Genomic DNA, 20,057 nt, shown 5'->3' on the forward strand with positions numbered 1-20,057 from the left:
CATTTTCTCTGGGTATCTAATGGCCCTAAGGGGAGGGCAAGGCCACCTGTGGGTCTCTGGTTTAAGGATACAGCCTGCTCCTCTTGCGGCTGCCCAGGCAGTGGTTTCGAGACGTGGGGCCGAAGCCTCCCGGGGGCAGGGCTGGGCCGGACCAAGAGGAGGAGGTTTGGGAGGCTGCAGGCCTGGCCAGAACTGCAGCCGCCGCCACTTCCCCACCCGTTCGGAAGAAATACGGTAAACATGTCCTGATCACGTGGGGTGTGAAGTGGCTGTCGCTTTCTGGCTCTTGGGCTGGTGGAGAGAGAGGCGATCAATCCGGAAAGAGAGGCGTCAGAACCCCCTACGACGGTCACCCCCGCCCTAGTCCCCCCTCTCTTCTCTGCAGTCTGCACTCTCCGCCAGGGAAGGGGCGGAACATCCTCAGGTCCCGCCGGCTCCCCGCCGATTACGAAGCCGGGGCAGACTGGGTAACCCAGGCAGAGCAGGCAGCACCCGGAGCTGAGCGCATGGACTCGTCTGGCCAGAGTGACCGGAGGGGGCGGGAGGGGGGCCGGGGGGCCGGGCGAGAGGGGAAGGGGAGGGGCGGGGAGCTAAGCCCGCAGCCTGCTCTCCTTGCCCGGGCGTGTGCTAGTGAGCAAGGGAACGAAAGGGCCAGGGAGAGAGTGTGTGTGTGGTGTGTGTGTGCGCGCGCGGTGTGTGTGTCCTCCCGGGGAGTGTGCGCTCACTCGCTCGCTCGCGGGAGAGCCGCGCGTCCCTCTCCCAGAGCCATGGGGATGTGCTACAGCCTCCGAGCCCGGATCCTGGGCGCCCATCACCCCTCCATCTCCTACAGCGGCCGGGGCCCCGCAGTCGCGCTGGAAACTGGCGACCTCCCCGGGGGACAGCAGCCGGACTCGGGCGACCCTCAGTCGCGGAGCCGGCTGCGGGAGCTGGAGCTGGCCCGGCTGAAGGCAGAGAGAAAGCGAAGCAAAGGCATCGACAAGAGCCTGAAGGCGGAGAAGCGCGAATATAGGCAGACCCACCGGCTGCTGCTGCTGGGTGAGGCTACTGGCTTTGTCCCGGGGGTCGGGGGCGCGGGGGGTTCTGTCAGGGGCGCTCGGATAAGGGGGAGCAGTCTGGACTGCTCGGCGCTCACCGGTCAAGCCGGGGATGGGGGTGGAGGGGAGAGCATGCCCAGTGCTGGGGGCCGCAAGTGCCAGCCCAGGCCCCTGACAGCCGTGAGACGATGTGTTTCTGGGTCCCCAAGCCCACCCTCAAGAAGAGTGAGGAGGAGGGATACTGTGGCCTGTGGGGTGAGGTGGCGGGGGGAAGGTGGGAGACTAGCTTGTCTTGTTATTGGGGTAAGAGTGAGAGGGAACCCTCACCCCAAGTGCTGTCGTGGGGCGGGGTCCTGATGGAGGCTGGGTAGAGGCAGCCCGCGCTCCGAGCTGTGTCCAAGGAGGGGGTGGGGCAGGGGATGTGGAGGGGGATGGTTGCTTGTGGTGGTGGTGGTAGTGGTGGTGGTAGTGGTGGTAGTTACGGTGGTGGAAAGAGATGGGTGGGGGCGGGGGATAGGGCGGAGATCTTTCGGCCCCAGCTGGGGCAGAGCGCTACAATGAGCCTCAGTGTTGGAAATAGCCGGTCGAGATGGGCTGAGCCCGGAAGGAGGAGGGTGGGGGGAAGGTTTGGAGAAGGACGTGTGGATGTTTGGGGGCTGGGAGTGGGGATGTTAGGGGCAGCTGCTGTGTTGGCCTCTGAGGAGCGGCGTTGGAACGGTGGAGGTTTGGGGTAGCACACGTGAATGAAAACCCGCCGCCTGTTTGACATCGAGTGGTGGTGGAAAACCTACAGAGTGTGTCCTTTCCAGCACCCATGGAACGAACCCCAGAGTAATTTGGACCCGGAGCTGAGGGTACAGCTGATCTACACATACCATCTAAATCACCCCAGCTAAGGAAACGGGGCCTCGGGTTGTTCAGGTTTAGTGTTTGCTTACTAGAAACAGACTTTCAATTATTTTTCTATCTCATGCAAAACTTTCAGTCCCCACTTCACACTCTTTGCACTGGATCCCAAGCGCACCGCAGCTGGAAGCTTTAAAGTCAAGGGGTATTAAGCGTCAGGATTTCTCATCCTGGATGCCAAGGCTTGCATAGAGAGCATAGAGAGGTTTTGGCCTGGTTAGTGGACAGAAAAAAAAAAAGGCAGTTTTCCCAACAGCATACTCCTTTGCCTCTATTTCCTTCTCCTTTGTTCCTTTGCCTCTCACCATCATTCCCATCTTCTTGCAGATATTCAGGTAGTTTGGTTCCTTGGTTTAAATGCTTAACATGGTTCTGAGTCAGATGAAAGACCAGAAGGCAGCAGATTCTCTAGACTCCCAACTCTGCAGCCTGATTTAAGTGGGAGGGTTGGGATGGGGGGGGTGTAGGAGGAGGTTGCCGTGCCAGGCTGTTATATCAGGCGCTAAATAGCTCCACCACTACTTACTGGCATTTCTGTAGAAGCCACAGAACTAGATTCCTTGTGATTCTGCGATTCTAAATAGGTGGGAGTGGCCCTACATCTGTTAATGCTTTTAAAATACTGGATAGCTTAAGTTTGCTGTGTATATGCAGCTAAAAGATAGATGGTCTTGTGACCAGGAATGAAAGTGGATTTTTCCGCACACATTTTATAAAAATTGTTGTACATGTTCTCAGACATTCTGTTTGCTTTTTCCCCCCTTGGGGAGTCATTTTCATTTTTAGAGTAAAATGTAATAATAGGGGGACTTGGAGGAGTAATTAAATCAAATCATGTGAAATTGGATCTTGTTCTTGGAGTGTATCTCAGTAGTGTGACAGTGTATGTGACTTGTGGAACATGTAAAACATGAATTACAACATATGAGGTGTATTTTCCAAGTGGCTTGGAAAAAGGACAAAGGAGAGCTAAGGTAAAACCTGTGGTGGCTGTGAAAAAAAGCGTATTCATTATGAATAGGAGACTCTTGGAATTGTCCATAATGAATGACATTTTCCCTTAAAAAATCCAGGTGTCAGGCTAGAAGGGTTCCCTTTCTCCTCTATCTCCCTCAATTCTGCTTTCTTTTTTTAAACTCTAACTGTCCAGATTTACGGTTCTGTTATAACAGCTTGTACTTCAGAAATAAGCAATTCTGAGATGAAAATTTCTGAAGTGAAGAAATGCCATCTCAGTTCCTGGTGATATATTCCTTATTCTGTAAGAACTCCCAAGGGTTTGCTTTCCTAATTCCTACCATCACTCTCTCCTCTGCACCACACTTTGTTGTCATTGTTGTTAGTTGGTGGTGTTGTGACCCCATTTGGGGTTATCTTGGCAAAAATACTGGAGCAGTTTGTCATTTCCTTCATTTTACAGATGAGGAAACTGAGACAAACAGGATTAAGTGACTTGCTCAGGATCACACAACTAGTAAATGTCTGAGGCTACATTTGAACTCTGGTCTTCCTGACTCCATGCTTAGCACTTTATCCAACGCATCACCTACACTACTTCTCTACTATATTACTGCTCTTCTTGATAACATTATCAACAATACACCATATACTGTAATGATATTTTAGCTCTGCTGTGCATCACAATGTATCAAGGTGTGACAACATTATTTATTATGAAGGGCAATAATAATATATTGTGGTATGTTAGGAAATATACTTTCATATGGGAATGAAGTAGGTCTGAAACTGTACTGAGCCAACAGACCCTGAAAAATGATACCATCCTAATCACCATTTTTCAAACAGCAGCTGTTTTCATGTGCATGGAATTTCAATATTCAGAGCAGAGTTCAGAGAGGCAGCAGAGGGGTGTAATGTGAAGAACACTGTGGACTGAGGGAGGAAACCGAGTTTCTAATCCTGATTCTTCCATTAACTAGCTGTACAGCCTATATGGGTCTTATTTTCTTAATTTGAAGAGTGACAGGGTTAGATTGGCTCTCTAAGGTTCTTTCAGGTTGGGATATTCTGTCTCGGTGGTTTAAAGTACTTTTCCAGTGCTTTTATTCTATGTTCTAAAATCCCTTCCAACCCTATGGTAGCTATGACAATTCTGCAACCTATTAGGGAAAGCAGAGGCATGTCACTTACCCAAACCAGAGATTTACACCAGGGGTGTCAAACATGCCTCTGAGGGCATGTGGCCTACCACACTTAGAAATACAGCCTGAACCAGATTAAAATGTAATTGAGAAATATTTAGCAAAATGAATAAAATTACAATACAAAAGAGATAATGTTAATTTGTGGTTTTCTAAGTCAATATGCAGCCCTCAGGGATCCATTTCTCTATGAGTTTGACACCGCTGTTTGACGTAAAAAACTAGGCTAAGATAAAGCCCTCTGAAATTGACCCCACCCCTTTTTCCTTGTAAAAAGAAATTAACCTAAAGTAGAAATTTTCATAGAGAAAATGAATTTTCATAGAGTATGGGTGCTAGTTCTGCTATTAATATGGGCAAATAAAAGTATCATGTCATTATAATCTAGTGTGTCCTCAGACTTTCTGTAGCTGTGGAAACTTTTGTTTCATTTTCAAAATTTTTATTGATGTTTCACTTTTATATCATCTTCATTTCTAAATATATCTGTCCCTTCTTCCATACCAAGAGAGCTGTTCTGTGTAACAAAGAATAAAAAAACAAGATGGGGAGGGAAGAGCAGTTCAGCAAAACTAACCAATGTGTCAGCTGAGCCTGACAATATATACGATGGAATTCTTTCCTTTAAGACAAACCATCAGGAAAATCTTTGTAGTCAAATCTTTTAAAATCATCTTGTTAAATAGCCAGTAATAGCAGCAACTAATGACATAATGGAGTAGATCTAGGGCTAGCCTTGGAAAGATCTGAATTCAAGGTTTGTCTCTGCCACATTTTAGCTTCATGACCATAAGCAAGTCACTTAAATTATACAGGCAGCTTAAAGAGCAGAGCAGATAGAGCCCTGGACCTGGACTCAGGTGACCTGAGTTCAAATGTTGCCTCAGACACTTAGTAGCTGTGTGATCCTGGGCAATTCACAACCACTATTTGCCTCGGTTTCTTCATTGGTAAAATACAGATAATAATAAGCACCTACCACCCAAGGCTACTGTGAGGATCAAATGACATTTTAAAAAGTGCCTTGCTACCTTGAAGTGCTGTATAAATGCTAGCCGTTATTAATTATTATTTAGTGCAAGTGGCAGCTCTCTAAAACTATAATTTACAATTGCTAATTGGCATCAGTGGAAGGATTTGCCACATTTGTTTTTTTTTTCTATGAAATTACTGGTCCAGACAGAAAAAAAAAGTAAAAAAATGGTACCAAGTCAATACACAAATATTTTTTAAGCCCAGGAGCTATAAAGAGAAAAATAAAACAGTCCTCCTCAAGGAGCTTACATTCTATAGGTGGAAACCTCTCCTGCCCCCCCCCCACACAAATATATGTACAAAGTAAATTCCAGGTGATTTCAAAGGACAGGAGAGACACTAGCAGCTAGAGCAAGGATTGTTAACCTTTTTTGGCAATCTGGTGAAACATCTGGTCCTCTTCTCAGAATAATTTTTTAAAATTAAAGGAAATGCTAAATTTCAATTAGAAGATAGTGAAAATAAAGATGTAATTTTTCCCAATCCAAGTTCATTGACCCTTGGGGTTCCGTAGACCCAATTTGAGAACCCCTGAACTAGAAATATCAGGAAAGGCCTGATGAATTGAGCTTTGAAAGAAGCTAGGGATTCTAGGAAGCTGAAGTGAGGAAGGAGTCCATTCTAGCTTTACAGAGGCATTGAGAAAGGTGGTGCAATCTTGTGTATTGTGAAGGACAAGAAAGATATTTTAGTGGGACCACAGTAAACATAAAGGATGATTTTAAATACTTCTGCATTTTAGATAAATTTTATTTTTAATCTAACAGAATTACAACTAACTTATAACTTTTATAATTTGGAGCAATGTTGGATATTAGTCAACCAATAGTCAATTAATAAACATTCATTAAGCACCTGTTATATGCCAGGCACTGTAGTAAACACTGGACATACTAATTAGGCTTGTAAGATATAACAATTTTCACTTTCCCCTTTTATAAGCAATTATTTTTAGGGAGGCTATTCAAATTAATCATTTTATAGGGACATGTCTTTGCAAGCTGTAAAATTAAGTTTTTTTAAAATTGGTAATATTGATATACATTGTACACCAGAAGTCAGTCTAAGTTGGAAATAGCTATTTTCACATCTGCATTTTTTTTTGTTTTGGGGTTTTGATAGTCGTACAATGTAGATATTTATTTCATTGCCACAGTCTTGGTTATCAAAGCAGCCTTTGTTATCAACTTTTTGATTTCTTATCTCTGCAAATTTTTGTAGTTCACTTATTTGTCTGTGGAGTCATTATATCTAAGATGGAAGAGCAATCAGAGCTCATTTACTTCCACACGAGCCAGAGCAAGAATCACTTCTAACATTGCTAACAAGTAACTACCAGTCAGCCTGCTGAAGACCTCCAGAAGTGGGGATCTCAGCATTCTCCCCCACCCCAGTGGCAACTCATTCTCCTTTTCAGTGGTTCTAATTGTTAAGTAAGTTATATTGAGCCAAAGTCTGCCTTTCTTTAACTTGTACCCAGTGCTCTCAGATCTTCTCTCTGCAGCTGAGCAATTCAGATCCTTCTTTCATATGACAGCCCTTCAGAAACATGAAGACAATCATCAGTCTCTCCCCCTTCAGTCCTCTTTTCCAAACTAAATACTCCCAATTCTTTCAGCCGATATTTAGATGGAATGATTTACTGTTTCCCTCTCTGTAACCCTCCTTTGAATATTCTTAAGCTTCTTAAGATCTTTCTTAAGATGTGTTTCATAGAACTGAACACAATACTCTAGAGATGATCATACCATAGCCAAGTGCCTGATACCCATCTATCTGATGTCCCCTACCATGGGGCCTATGCTGTTGAAGATGCCAGAGAAAGCATGGAGAGATCAGGTACTGACTGCCTCATAGTGCTGTAGTTCCATTATAACACCTTTCCTTGTTTAAATTGACCCAGAGGTTTCTCAGCTTGAAATTATTTCACTTATCATATTCTTTGGACAAGTTTGCTATAACGGTTGTATCTCCTTCCCAAATTACTAACTTGGGGTTTGGTAACTAAGCTTTGACCAGCCATTTGAACAAAAAGTTAAGATGTGGAATAATGGGTTACCCCCCCACCCCATACTTCTTCCATTCCCTTTTGAGAGAATGAAATTGCAATCACAAGAAATCTCGAAGTGTGACTGTCACTTGTCTGATTGTGGATACTATGCTTCTGTTAATGCAGTGTGACATCATAACGTCATGGTATATTACCATCCCATATTGAGCTCTCAATAGAACCTCCAAGTCTTTTTCATTCTAGCCACATCTCTTTATCCTCTGGTTGTGTAATTGTTATTGTGTTTAATCCAAGTGTCAGACTTTGTATTTATCCCTATAAAATTTCATCTTATTAGATTTCATCTATTTTTAATAGCCTGTTGATATTTATGGATCCTACTTCTGTCATCCAAAGTATTAGCTATCTCCCCCAGCTAAGTATACCACTGAATTCCTCTTATGCATATCACTCCTTCAGATACTGGAAGATAGTTCTCATCTCTCTTCATCTAAGTTACTGATAGAAAATAGTGAATGAAATAAGGCCAAAAAGACTCTTCCCGCTAGAAACTGTCCTTCAGGTTCCTTTCCACCCATTAAACACTATTCTCTGGATCTAGCCATTCAAGCAGTTCTGAATCTAATGGTGTTATCCAGCCCAAACCTCTCTAACTTGTTCACAAGCTTATTGTGAGGAGCTTTGTCAAATGTGTTGCTGAAATTCAGAGATAGCACCATAGATTTAGAAGGAAACTTGGATGTCATCTAATTAGGACCTTGTTTTACAGATGAGGAAACTGTAGCCCAGAGGGGCTAAAGGATTTGTCTGAATTCACACAGGTGTAAAGTAGTAGAACCAGGATTCAGACTCAGGTCCTCTGAGTACAAATCCAGGATTCTTTCACTTTACTATGCTATATACTGATTTTGCTCTACATTCGCAAAAATGGTAAAAAAAAATGTACAAAAATATTTATAGTTTAAAAAAGTGCCCCCAGGAACATAAATTGTTACTCTTCCATTTAAAATACATTATATTAAGATAGACCAATAATCAACTGATTACACACACACACACACACACACACACACTTACACACACACACATACACACACATGTTAGTGAATGATTTTAAACAACTGCTATGTGCTGGGTACTATGCTAAGTGATTTACAAGTATTATCTCATTAGATTCCCTCAATAACCTTATGAGTAGGTGCTGTTGTTATCGCAGTTTTACAGTTGAGGAAAGAGGCAGACAGAAGTTAAGTGACTTGCTTGGGTAGTACGAGTCTGAGGCTAAATTTGAATTCAGGTCGTCTTCACCTTAGACCCAGAATTTTATCCACTGCACCACCTACCTGCCTCTTAGGAAGTTGAAAAAGACTTGCATTTAGCTGATCAGCATTTTGTGTACTCCATTAGCCAATAGCACCATTGCCAGCATCAAGTAATACGGTATGCCCATCAAAATAGTAATACCTTTTGTGCTAATGCATCATCAGAGGACATTTCTAAATCCCTAGCACACTTTCCACGGAAGCACTAGACCTGGGTTAGTAGTTACTGCTTAATTGGTCAGAGAGAAAAGGGAAACAACTAAATTACTGCATTTAAAATTAAATGGTTTACCTTCAAGACTCAATTTTCATCAATAACAATAAAAAGTCATTCATAGATTCCTGCTGCCAAGAAAGAGAGTGAAGAGTCTTCACTTTGGTTAGGGGCAGACGTAGTGAAAGGAACGTCTGATTGGCATCAGAAGACTGTGGGTTTAAGTCTTGGGAGCACTTCTTGCCTGGTAGTGATTTTCTCCAGTTTATCTTGCATATTTCTTGTTTATCTGTAATTGTTTGTATGTCGTCTTCCCCATTAGACAGTAAGCTCCTTGGGAGCAGGGACTTTTTTTTTTTGCCTTTCTTTGTATCCCCTGCACTTAGTACAGAGCCTGGCACATAATAAGTACTTAATAATGCTTGTTGAATGACTCACTAACTGACCCTGGACATGTCACAACTTTTTGAGCCTTAGTTTCATTTTCTATAGCAAAGGGAAAATCATATGGGTTCTGGCTACTTCACAGGCATGTTGTGAGGAAAGTTCTTCATAAACTATACAGTGCTGTATAAATGTCAGTCCTTCTTCGAAGACCCAGTAAGTTTGCACTGACTTTGCAGATTCATCGGTTTGTTTTTTTCCAGAGAGATGAGATGATTTATTCAAGATTACACAGTTAATAAGAGTCAGATACTTGACAAGAACTAGTCTATTTACTCAGTACTCTACTGCCTCCTGATGTCGACAAAAGCATAAACATGTCTTAATCATAAGGGGTGTCATTAAGATAAGCAAAGTTCTTAAGAGAAGAGAAACTGGCCAGATGATAAATGGTTTATGTTGGGGTTTTTCTGTATTATTTCAAAGTATTACCCTTAGTTCAGTTCTACAGACATTAAGTGCCAATCATAGAGAAGCAGTGAAGAAGAAATTGAACCAGCTTTGGAATCAGAGGATGACAGTTCCGACACTGGTTGTGCCACTTCCTACCTGTGTGACCCTGGACAAGTCATTCAAGCCATGCAAACTCAGTTTCCTTATCAATAAAATGAGAATGTTGTAGTATGTATATGTAACCTCCAAGGTCTCTTCCAGCTCTAAATCTATGCTTATTGGGTAAAGACTGTGAAAGGGATACAGAGTTGAAAAAGTCCTGATTTCCCTCCCTTAAGCAGGTTACTGACTACATTAAGGTCTCACCAAACTTGTATTCTTCAAATTCTACTATTTTGTATTCTATTTCATTAGTTCTAATGACAAAAGCACTGGATTTGAGTCAGGGATACAGTTTCAAGTCCTAATCATGACACAAACTTAATGTGTGACCTTGACAAGTAAATGATTTCCCCTCTTTGGACCTGGGTTTCCTCACCCTTAAAAAATTAAGGGGTCACCTAGATCACCTCTAAGTTCCCTTTGAGCTCTAACATGGTCCTAAGTATAAAAGTGGTAAGGGAAATTTAGTCCCACACTCTTTCTCTCTTTTACCTTTGGTAAACATATGTATTCTCACTGGGCACACCCTTCTTCAACTTCCCATCTCCCTATATTCCTAATGAATCGTGAAATTAACATAACTATTTGGTTTTTTCATTGTTTGAATTCCAACATCACTGATCACATCAACACAACTCTTGGCCCAGTGTTGGACTCCCTCTCCTGGCTCTTTTCCAACAGGGCATGAAACATCCCTCAAGTTAGTTATAGTCTGTGGTATAGTGCTGGTCTCTAGGATCTCTGGAGATGATATGGGCTGTAGCCAAAGGGGTAACTGCCATTATTATTTCTTATTAAATTTTCATGACATTACTGTTTCTTGGTTCTCTTCCTACCTTTCTGACTCCTCTTTTTCATTCTCCTTTTTGGGATCATTATCCTTGTCTCACTCCTGTGGTAAGGACACTGTTCGTACCCTTCCAGATCTCTGTCCGAAGCCTTCTTCTCTTTTCTCTCTGAACTCTCAACGTAGGTGATCTCACAGGCTTCCATGGGTTCAGCTATTATTACCTATATGCGTATGACTCCCTGGTCCAGCTCTAGACTTTTACCTGAACTCCAGGGCCATATGATCAAATACCTATTGAATATCTGCAACTAGATATCATGAAAGCATCTCAAACGAAACATATCCAGAACAGTACTTAGTGTCTTCCCCACTCCACCCCACCCCTCCCCGGCCAAGGCCTCCCGTCTTCCTAACTTCTCCATTTTTGTTGGGAGTACCACCATTGTCCCAGACACCTGGATTGGAAACCCCAGCATAATCCTCAACTCTTCACCCTCACTTGCCCCTTCACATCTAATCAATCACCAAGTTTTATTGATTCTGCCTGTACATTATATCTTGCATCCATTCTCTTCTCTCAGTTTACATGGCCGTCAACCTAGATGAAGCCTCACCATCTCTTACCTGGACTGTTGTAATGTCTTCTTTGTCGGACTCCCTGTTTCCGTGGAGTCATCCTCCACACAATAACAGTTTGACATTCTTAAATCACTGGAATGTACTAAACTATTACCTGTGCCTAAGAGAATCTTTGGCTTTCTTCAAGATGCAGCCTAAATGCTACTTCTTCTGGGAAGCTTGTCCCAATAGTTGCAATTCCCTCTCCCTTCTTTGGAAGTTAATTGGTACATATTTTCCCTTTAAATGCTATGTACACACAGGATCTGGGTTCAGATCTCACCTCTGACACTTCCTACCTGTATGACTTTGGGCAAATGCTTAATTTGCCTTGGTCTCTTGAATTCCTCACCTATAAAATAAGGGTTTGGAGTAGATAACCTCTTAGCACTCTTCCAACTCCAAACTTATGTTTTTATGTTCCTACATTCTTAGGTTGTTTCTTCCTAATAGAATGTAAGATCCTTGGGGGCAGACTGTTACATTTTTGTCTTATATGCCTAGTGCCTAATACAGTGTCTAACACAGAGTAGGTGTTTAGTAAATACTTGTTGTTTAATTGAATACTGGCTGAATCAGACCTGTCTGAAAAGATTCTGTTGGTTTTATTCACCGCATCCTCTCTGTATGGCCTGAACAGTGGGAGAATAGCAGCCTTAACCATTCCAACTCTCAGGTGCTCACTTTGTATTTAGGAAGACCTCTTTGTGACCGCAAACAGGCCTTATCATGTCTCTGAACTTCAGTTTTCTCGTCAATAAAATGGGAATAATAATTCCTGCCCTATCAACTATATGGTTGTGAGATTCAAATAAGATAATGTGTATCAAATGTTTTGAGAACTTAAAAGCACTGCATAAATGTCAATTATTATTATATCGCTATATTTCTTGGAGTTAAACAAACATAATCATTTTGTTCAGATCCAACCCCATATCATATTGTCTTCTATCTCAGGCCTTACGTAGATTGATGATTATGTTTCTTTCCAAGGAAAATAGTAAAGAGCACTTGACAGTTGTAGGGAATCCATTGTTTTGTGGCTCCATATGAGAAGTCAATAACTGAAATGGAGCCTTGGTGAAAATGGAAGTCAGACCGGAAGGATATCTAAGAAGAATGGCATGAGGCCATATATCTGAAAATACCAATTGTGTGGAAGCTAGTCCTTCAACAAGAGTAAAGTTCAAAGGTAGTTGAGGGATTTTAGAAGGATCAACCAAAAGGAGCATCATTCTGTCCTCAATTTTGTTTTCTCCTCCAGGCCCTAGATAATTGATTGCTTTTCTTTGGAAAGTTACTTTTATTTTTTATAATCTATTTATTTATTTATTTTGTATAGCACTTTCATTTCTGAATATATCTCTCCTTCCTTATCCAGTGAGCTATTTCTTATAGTCAGTCAACAGTCATTTATTAAATGCTTGCTGTGTACCAGGGCAGCTAGGTGGCACAATGGATAATGTCAGGCTGGCATCAGGAAAATTCATTTTCCTGAGTTCCAATCTGGGCTCAGATACCTATTAGCTGTGTGACCCTGGACAAGTTGCTTAACCCTGTTTGCCTCAGTTTCCTCATCTGTAAAATGAGCTGGAGAAGGAAGTGGCAAATCACTCTAGTGTCTTTAACAAGAAAACCCCAAATGGGGCCACGAAGAGTCAGATAAGACTGAAAAATGACTCAACAACAACAACAACAACACTACCAGGTCCTGTATCAAACCCTTGGGGATACAAAGAAAGAACAAGATAGTCTCTGCCCTTCAAGAGCTCCCATTCTAACTGAGGAAACAACATGTAAATATACAGAGCAGATGGGACATAGGCTCAGAAGAAAAGACACCAACTGCTGAGGGGACTGGGGGAAAAAAATCTTTTTCAGAAGGTGGAATTTGAGCTGAGTCTTGCAGGAAGCCAGGGGAAACTAGGAATGGGGTGGGGGAGCATTCTTTAGCAAACTAATGAATACATCAGCCTACTCTGACTGTATGCATGGTGTTTCACAGCCATAGCTCTCTACCTCTCTTTCTATCTAAAAGAGAGAGGCAGGTACATTATTTCATGTCTTCTCTGGGGCTAAGCTTATGATCACAAAGCGTTCACTTTCATTTTTGTTATTGTTGTTTCCATTTACATTGGTGGAGTCATTTGGGTATGTAGTTTTTCTGGTTCTGATTACTTCACTCTTTGTCACTACACATAAGTCTTCTGGGGGTAATTTTTCAATAATTTTCTTAAGTAGTTTCAAAAGCACATTTCTTATGACAAGTTCCCACTTAGAAAATTGAGATGAGCTCTTACTGGGCCTGGAGATTTACATGTTCCCAGCAGTGCATGAAAGAAGCAGAATTTCATTTTATCTTTCCTACTTGGGCTTGGCCATTTCTAGGAAGCATTAGATGCAGTGTTAATGGGATTCTGACTGATCACTTTCAGCCACCTGTAGCCTGTCCTTCAGCACTAAGCCAGCCTTGGATTGGTTCACTTCTATTATGTCTCTCAAACTGACATTGTAGAGGCATTGAAGAGAGATACATTGTAGATAGCTTTATGAAATGTCTTTAGCACAGTGATCTGTAAAGGTTACATTCTCATTTACACAGCCCTCCTCTTCACAGGAAAAATCTCTCTTGCAGCTATCTTTTTACTGATGGAAATCTGATTTCATTTTGTTTTGTCAAGTTAAAACATACATGCCACCTTTGAAGGATTTCTAATGAGTAGCCCCTTTAATCTGAGGTAGTAGATTCAAAATCAGAGACAAGAAACAAGAAACCTAACACAGTGGGAAAAACCCAGGCTAAAGAGTCTAAGAAACAGGATTCAAATCTCACCTCCTTCGGTTACTACCTTTGTCACACCTTGGACAAGGGGTTTAACCTCCCTAGACCTCAGTTTCTTCGTTTGCAAAATGAAAGTGTAGGACTATGGTCCTTCTGAGGCCCTTCCAGCTCTTGTTTTATGACCTATAGGTCCAGTTTTTAAAAACAACTTTTGTACAAACTTAAGATCCATCCCCACCCAGAAGAAAAATAAGCACTCCCCCAAGAAATTAAATCACAAATAAAACTATCAGCTCTGAATTAAAGTTGGATAAAAAGAAAGTATGACAGTATTATTGTACCTGTGTCTATATCCCTTGTTCAATTCTTTTTTCGCCTGCATCTTCATTCAATTTTGCTATTACTCCCTTTTTATGCAGTACACAGTATGCTCTGATTCTTTCTTTACCCTGCATTACTTAGTATGTCTTAACCACATTTCTTTGATTGTTCATGTTTACTAGTTTTTACAGTGCAATAATATTCCATTTGTAAAATAATTTTCTCTTCATATCTGGTTAACTTAGATCAGCCACAGCAGTAGAGAAGAGACATTTTCATAGGCAAGAAGAATATGGCTTGTTAGCAGGGATCCTATCAAGGCTACATTCATGGAATAGAGCATGCTAGAGAGAAATGATGAGATTTAAACAAATTGATTTTCTTTGTCTTGAAGAGGTGTCATATATTGTGTGCTACTTCTAGGTTTTATTCCTTTATCCCTCCTTTATCCCTTTCATTTCCTAGATCCTTTAAGTCAGTACCATATGACCTCGGCTAAGCTAGATGACCAGTCTGGGAATTATACAAGGAATAGATGAATGAATGAATGAATAAAAAATGTTACTTAAGTGCCTTCTCTGTAACAGGCACTATGCTAAGCACTGGGGATACAAATACAAAATTGAGACAGTACTTGAATTCAAGGAACTCACATTCTAATGGGGGAGATAAGACCTAGGAGAATGGTGACCATGGAAATGTGTTTTGGTCTGAACAGTCACTGAGGTGTTGAGTGGAAAAGTCAATTAACATAACTTTCCATAAACAGTAATAGTGTTGATTTAATGATATTTCTCAGAGCAAGATGGCTAGTGTGAAGAAGCATGGGGAATTCAGAGTTCAGCGGCTTAACACCTCCTGGGGCATTGAGACAGTGGAAGGGAGGAAGATGTTCAGGGAAAGATCACATTGTCCCAGGGAGTTCCTAGGAATCAACAGCCACTAAAATATCCAAATAGAGATGGTGTAAGCCTGCAAGGAAAGAAGGGAGCATATACTAAGGAATGAGAACCTCATAGCAGGGCAAAGTAGCTAGCTAGTCCATGCATTAATTGTTTTTCGTCATAAAATCTGAAATAAATGTTTCCTGTGGTCTCTTTCCTATTGAGCTGCAGGATATTTGAACCACAGAATACTGCCCAGGGCATGATAAAAATAATAGCCCCTCTGCTTAATATAAACAGTGTCTTAACCTAATGATGGAACAATGTTTTCCATCCTAGCATCACTGAGGCCTTGCTTTAGAGATCTGTGGTTTCATCCATATGGATAATCCCTCTATCAGGGCAGATCACAGCCCTTACAAACTTTAGTAGACATTATTCCTCTCCATTGCTAGGCCTGCACCTGAAGCTCTTCTGGCTTGGTAGAGACTACTAGAGCATGTACTTTTCTGCCTTAGCCTGGGAAAATCCAAGGTCACTGATATATTACAATACTCTTTGAGAACAGAGATTGTTTCATCTGTTCTATTTGAATATCCAGCACTTAGCACAGTAACTGAAACATAGTAGGTGCTTAATAAGTGTGTGTCCCTGCATTGAAAGTTGTCTTTAATAACTCAAGTATATCTTACTTGTTATACATTCAAGAAATTTGCATTTTTCAGAAACTCTTAAGATCTTTATTTTGTTTATTGACCCATATCTTTACTTTTTTATTACATTCTATATACAGTAGTTCTGTCATCTGTCAACAATAAAAACAAAAAACTACAATATTGTCAACATATCTGATTACTGAGTAAGTGTTCCAACTGTGTTTCATGAAAGTATAGCACTGTTTCTGCAGTTGAGAGACTTGAGTTTGAATTCTAACTCTGACACTTACTAGATATATGACCTTGGTCAATGATTTCATTTCTCTTGGCCTCACTTCTTCAGTTGTAAAATGGATTTAATGCTACTCATATTGCCTACCTCACAAACATTTTATGCTATAAAAATGCATGCTGTTGTGATTATAGTTTAGAACTCTCTTTTTCTCTCTCTTTCCCCCCTTCCTCCTTCCCTCCTTCCTTCTGTCCCTCCCTTCTCTCTCTCTCTCTCTCTCTCTCTCTCTCTCTCTCTCTCTCTCTCTCTCTCTCTCTCTCTCTCTCTCTCTCTCTCTCTCTCTCTCTCTCTCTCCCTCTCTCCCCCTCTCCCCCTTCCTCCCTCTTACACAGTGATCCTATGAAAGGTGAGTCACTTCCCCTCTCTAGACCTCAGTTTCTTCATCTGTAAGATAAGAAGACTGTACTAGAGGTGATCTAAATTTCCTTCCAGTTCTAATAATTCATAAATGACTGTCTAAGGTCTTTTTTTATCTCTAAATCCTATTATCTTATGATTGTAGTGATATTTGAGGTGATTTGGTCTCGTGGGAGGAGATTGTCTGATTCATACTTTATTCTCAGTCACTAGGCACATCATGTCAAACTAATATGTGCTTTGTTTATATGACAAATTAAATCCTTTAATGAAATTAGAATCTAAAACCACATATTTCTAGCCATGCTAAAATCTAAATTTTACCAACTTCAGATCTCCATTGTTCTTTTTGGTTCCATTCAGGCAGGGATGCCTCACTTTTCAGTATCTTCATCTTCAGCCTCGTTTCTTCTTTAGCTAGTTAATTGTTTTTGTCATCAGACTTAGACCACAGCTGAGGCAAATATGATGATATGTGGGTTGAACATAGAAGGGGAGGGGATGAAATTGGCTGATACTTTTGGTTTGTAATAAAAAAAAATCCAAAAAGTTATTGTGACATAAGGAACTGCAAGAATATAGACCTGGGGTTCTGTTAAGAGAGATAGAAAGAGGGATATTTCATCTATCTCACTGCCCTTCAGGCTCCCTATGACTTGTACCCAAGTGAATTGACTTTTCTGTGTTTCTGAGTGCATAGAGTACTCACTCAAAATTTTTTAAGACTCAGTTCCCATTCTTAATGTAGTCTGGCTTTCCTTAGATGAAGATGCTTAGAAAAAAACAACAGTAGCAACAAAAAAATGGAGCCTGGTTTTCATTCAATGCCTGTTACCCTTTAGGATGAAAGTTTGGAACTTAGGAGCCCCCTTCAGGGTTATACATCTAGTACACCTCAAAGGATTACTGCCTTAGATCTGACATGCTGCTCAACATTCTGAACTTAAGTGGATCTCTGATCACATCAGTTTGAGTACTCTCTCCATCAGCAGAGATCACAACCTATCCATGTTCTTTCATAAATCTTGCATGGAAGATCCAACTGTCACTTTAAGGGCCTTTCTCTGATTCTTTGAATGCAGTTATCCCTTCCACATCTCAGGAGGTAGGAGTGTAGTACCCCCAAGACGTGGAAAATCTGTATAAAATTTTTTGGCCCTTCCTTTGTACCAGAGAAGAAGTCTGAATTTTTTCTTTTTCTTTTATGGGGTGTTTACAGTACCTTATTGTAAAATTTGGGTTAAGAATTCTTCTGGGTCATCTGTTGGCCTTCAAGTGGCATCAATGGCTTCCACAAAACTCTCTCCAAATTCCTATTTAATTTCTTATGTCAACCTATGATTTATTGAAACTGCAATGGGGAAAATCATAATGTGGAAGAGATAACTATATTTCAAAAGTCTTCTGAGTACCAAAATTAAGTAAAACATTTGAATGGACTCAAAACCTAGCAAGGAAAACTTGGGTTTAAATCTCACCTCTGTAACGTGCTGATAGTGTGATCCTGAGCAAGTCACTTAACTTCTTAGTGCCCTGGGCAATGCTATAAGACTTCAGTTGCAAAGAAGGTACCACCCTTGGTGGAGGGAGTTTCCTCACCCAGGAGTTCCCTATGCCAATGAAATCACATTTCTAGTCCTTCCTCTTACTCAGTGGGGAATCATGTTCAACCTAAGTGATTGCCAATGTCCTGTTGGATGTTTTGTGCAAAGTCCTGGTGGAAAAGGGATTCCACATAGCTGGTGAGATTCTCCAGGTGAACCTATTTGCAGATGATATTGTGCTGATTGGAGCAAGCCCTGGAATGTTACTGTGCTTCCACACTGAGATCCATCAACATTCAAAAGAAGTTGGTTTAAACTCTAAGTAATTCAACAAAGTAAAAGCAAGCAAGTGAAGAGTTAATTTTACTCAGATTGTAAGTCAATTAACATTTTGAAAATATGGAGGAAAAAAATGCACCCATTTAGACCAATTAAGGGGAAGACCTGCCTGAATTGTAAAATGCCTCTTTTTAAAAAAAAATGTGTTTTTGAAATTCTTCAAGGACATAGAGTAATGTATGTCCTCCAACTGGCTGCCAACAAATTGTTATTAGAACATTTCATTAGTGAATAGACAAGTCTCATTTGTAGCCAACCCATTACTGTTATCCAGGTAAATCTTTGAAAGTAATTTGGTCATATAGGTTAAATAATTTACTTATGATTTTATTCACCATTAATTTGTTTAGCTAGGCCTTCCTTCATAGGTAATGAGTTAAGAGAGGTAGACTTCAACCCATTCTCAACAGTGCCAATTAGCACAAATTTTGAATTTATAAGAGCAAAACTAATCAGCATTTATGTCTATAGGATTGTAGTTAGAAGATATAGATATGAAATCCTGATTATGTTAGATGGAGGTTACTTATTTTTATTTGTTTTTGATTTTTTTTTGTTTTCTTTAGAAGAAAGACTGTCTGTACTGTTTTATTGGCAGCATCCAAATGAAAGTGCTTTTATCCACTTAAATCGTACTATATCTCTGATCCAAAGTCTTGTTGCAGAAATCTCTATTGAGATAAGAAAGCATGAAATATCCCAAGGTGACTCTGAAGAGTAATTCTTATTTCAGAGTAGAAAAAATAATGAGTTGACCTTGGACTGAAATTAACCAAGTCAGTCTCATAGCTCATCAATGAATCAAGTTTAATCAGCATTCAAATGTGTTTAAAGTCCTGGTTTGCTAGAGTTAGAAGAGACCTTAGAGATCCTCTACATCTTTCCTGTTCCCTGTACCCGCATAAATCATAGATGTAGAGCTAAAAAGAATCTCAGATGCTATCTAAGCTAACCCCCTGTATTTTACAAATGAGTAAACAGAATGACAAAAGTATTTATGAAGTACTTACTATGTGCCAGGCACTGTGCTAAGCACAGAGGATACAAATACAAGACAGCAAGGAAATTCTTACCATCAAGGAGCTTCCACTCTAAGAAGGAAAGATAACACATTAAGGAGAGCCAGGAAGAGAGGTGATTGGTACGCTCATTTTGGAGCATGGCTGAGAAGTGACTGGTAGTGTGAAAGTGATTACCCATCAGAGCCCAGGGTATTTCCAGGAGGCAGAGTCCAAGGTTCTGGTGGGAGGGGAATAAAGAGGTTGAGAATGATGGCCCAGATCAATTCATTGACTTGCCAAGGGTCATAGAGCTTTTAAAAGTCAAAAGTTGATTTGAAACCAGACCCTCTGAGTCCAAAGCCAGTTCCTTTTACATTATGCCAAACTCCCTACATTTTATAGATGAGGAAAATGAGATCCAGGGAGGGGAGTGACTTGCCCAGAGTTGGTGGCAGAGCTTAGATTGCATCTCAGTTCAAAAACCCTGGTTCTTAATCCAGTGATCTTTCCATTACACCTAGGTTTTATTCCTAAAAGCATTGCCATTTAAGTCGCTTTGTCTGGAATCATATTCTTTCCTTCTGTCTTCTATGCTAAATTAACTCATCTCCTTGGAGACCTGAAAAACTGTGAAGAACAAAATTCTGCAGACAACCCATTTGTGGACCCTGCTTACATATCCTGCCCCTTTTTTCATATGTTCTGTACAATACTTCCAGCAGTGCAGAATCACTCTTCAGTAATATTGCTAATTGTGCACATCTACACAAAATAAGGCATGTCCACA

General features: G+C 40.9%; 1 protein-coding gene across 1 annotated transcript in view; it reads left to right on the forward strand.

The window, feature by feature from the left end:
- The first annotated feature begins 312 nt into the window (after positions 1–312).
- Positions 313–20,057, forward strand: part of GNAS (GNAS complex locus) — a 289,283-nt gene continuing 269,538 nt past the window's right edge. Inside the window, exon 1 of the mRNA XM_078149881.1 lies at positions 313–1,038. Within this exon, the coding sequence (XP_078006007.1) occupies positions 507–1,038 (532 nt within the window). The 5' untranslated portion in view covers positions 313–506. The remainder of the gene's footprint in view (positions 1,039–20,057) is intronic.

Source organism: Phascolarctos cinereus, unplaced genomic scaffold (genome assembly GCF_003287225.1).
Source record: "Phascolarctos cinereus isolate Bilbo 61053 unplaced genomic scaffold, phaCin_HiC Scaffold_2;HRSCAF=192, whole genome shotgun sequence".
Lineage (NCBI taxonomy): Eukaryota > Metazoa > Chordata > Mammalia > Diprotodontia > Phascolarctidae > Phascolarctos > Phascolarctos cinereus.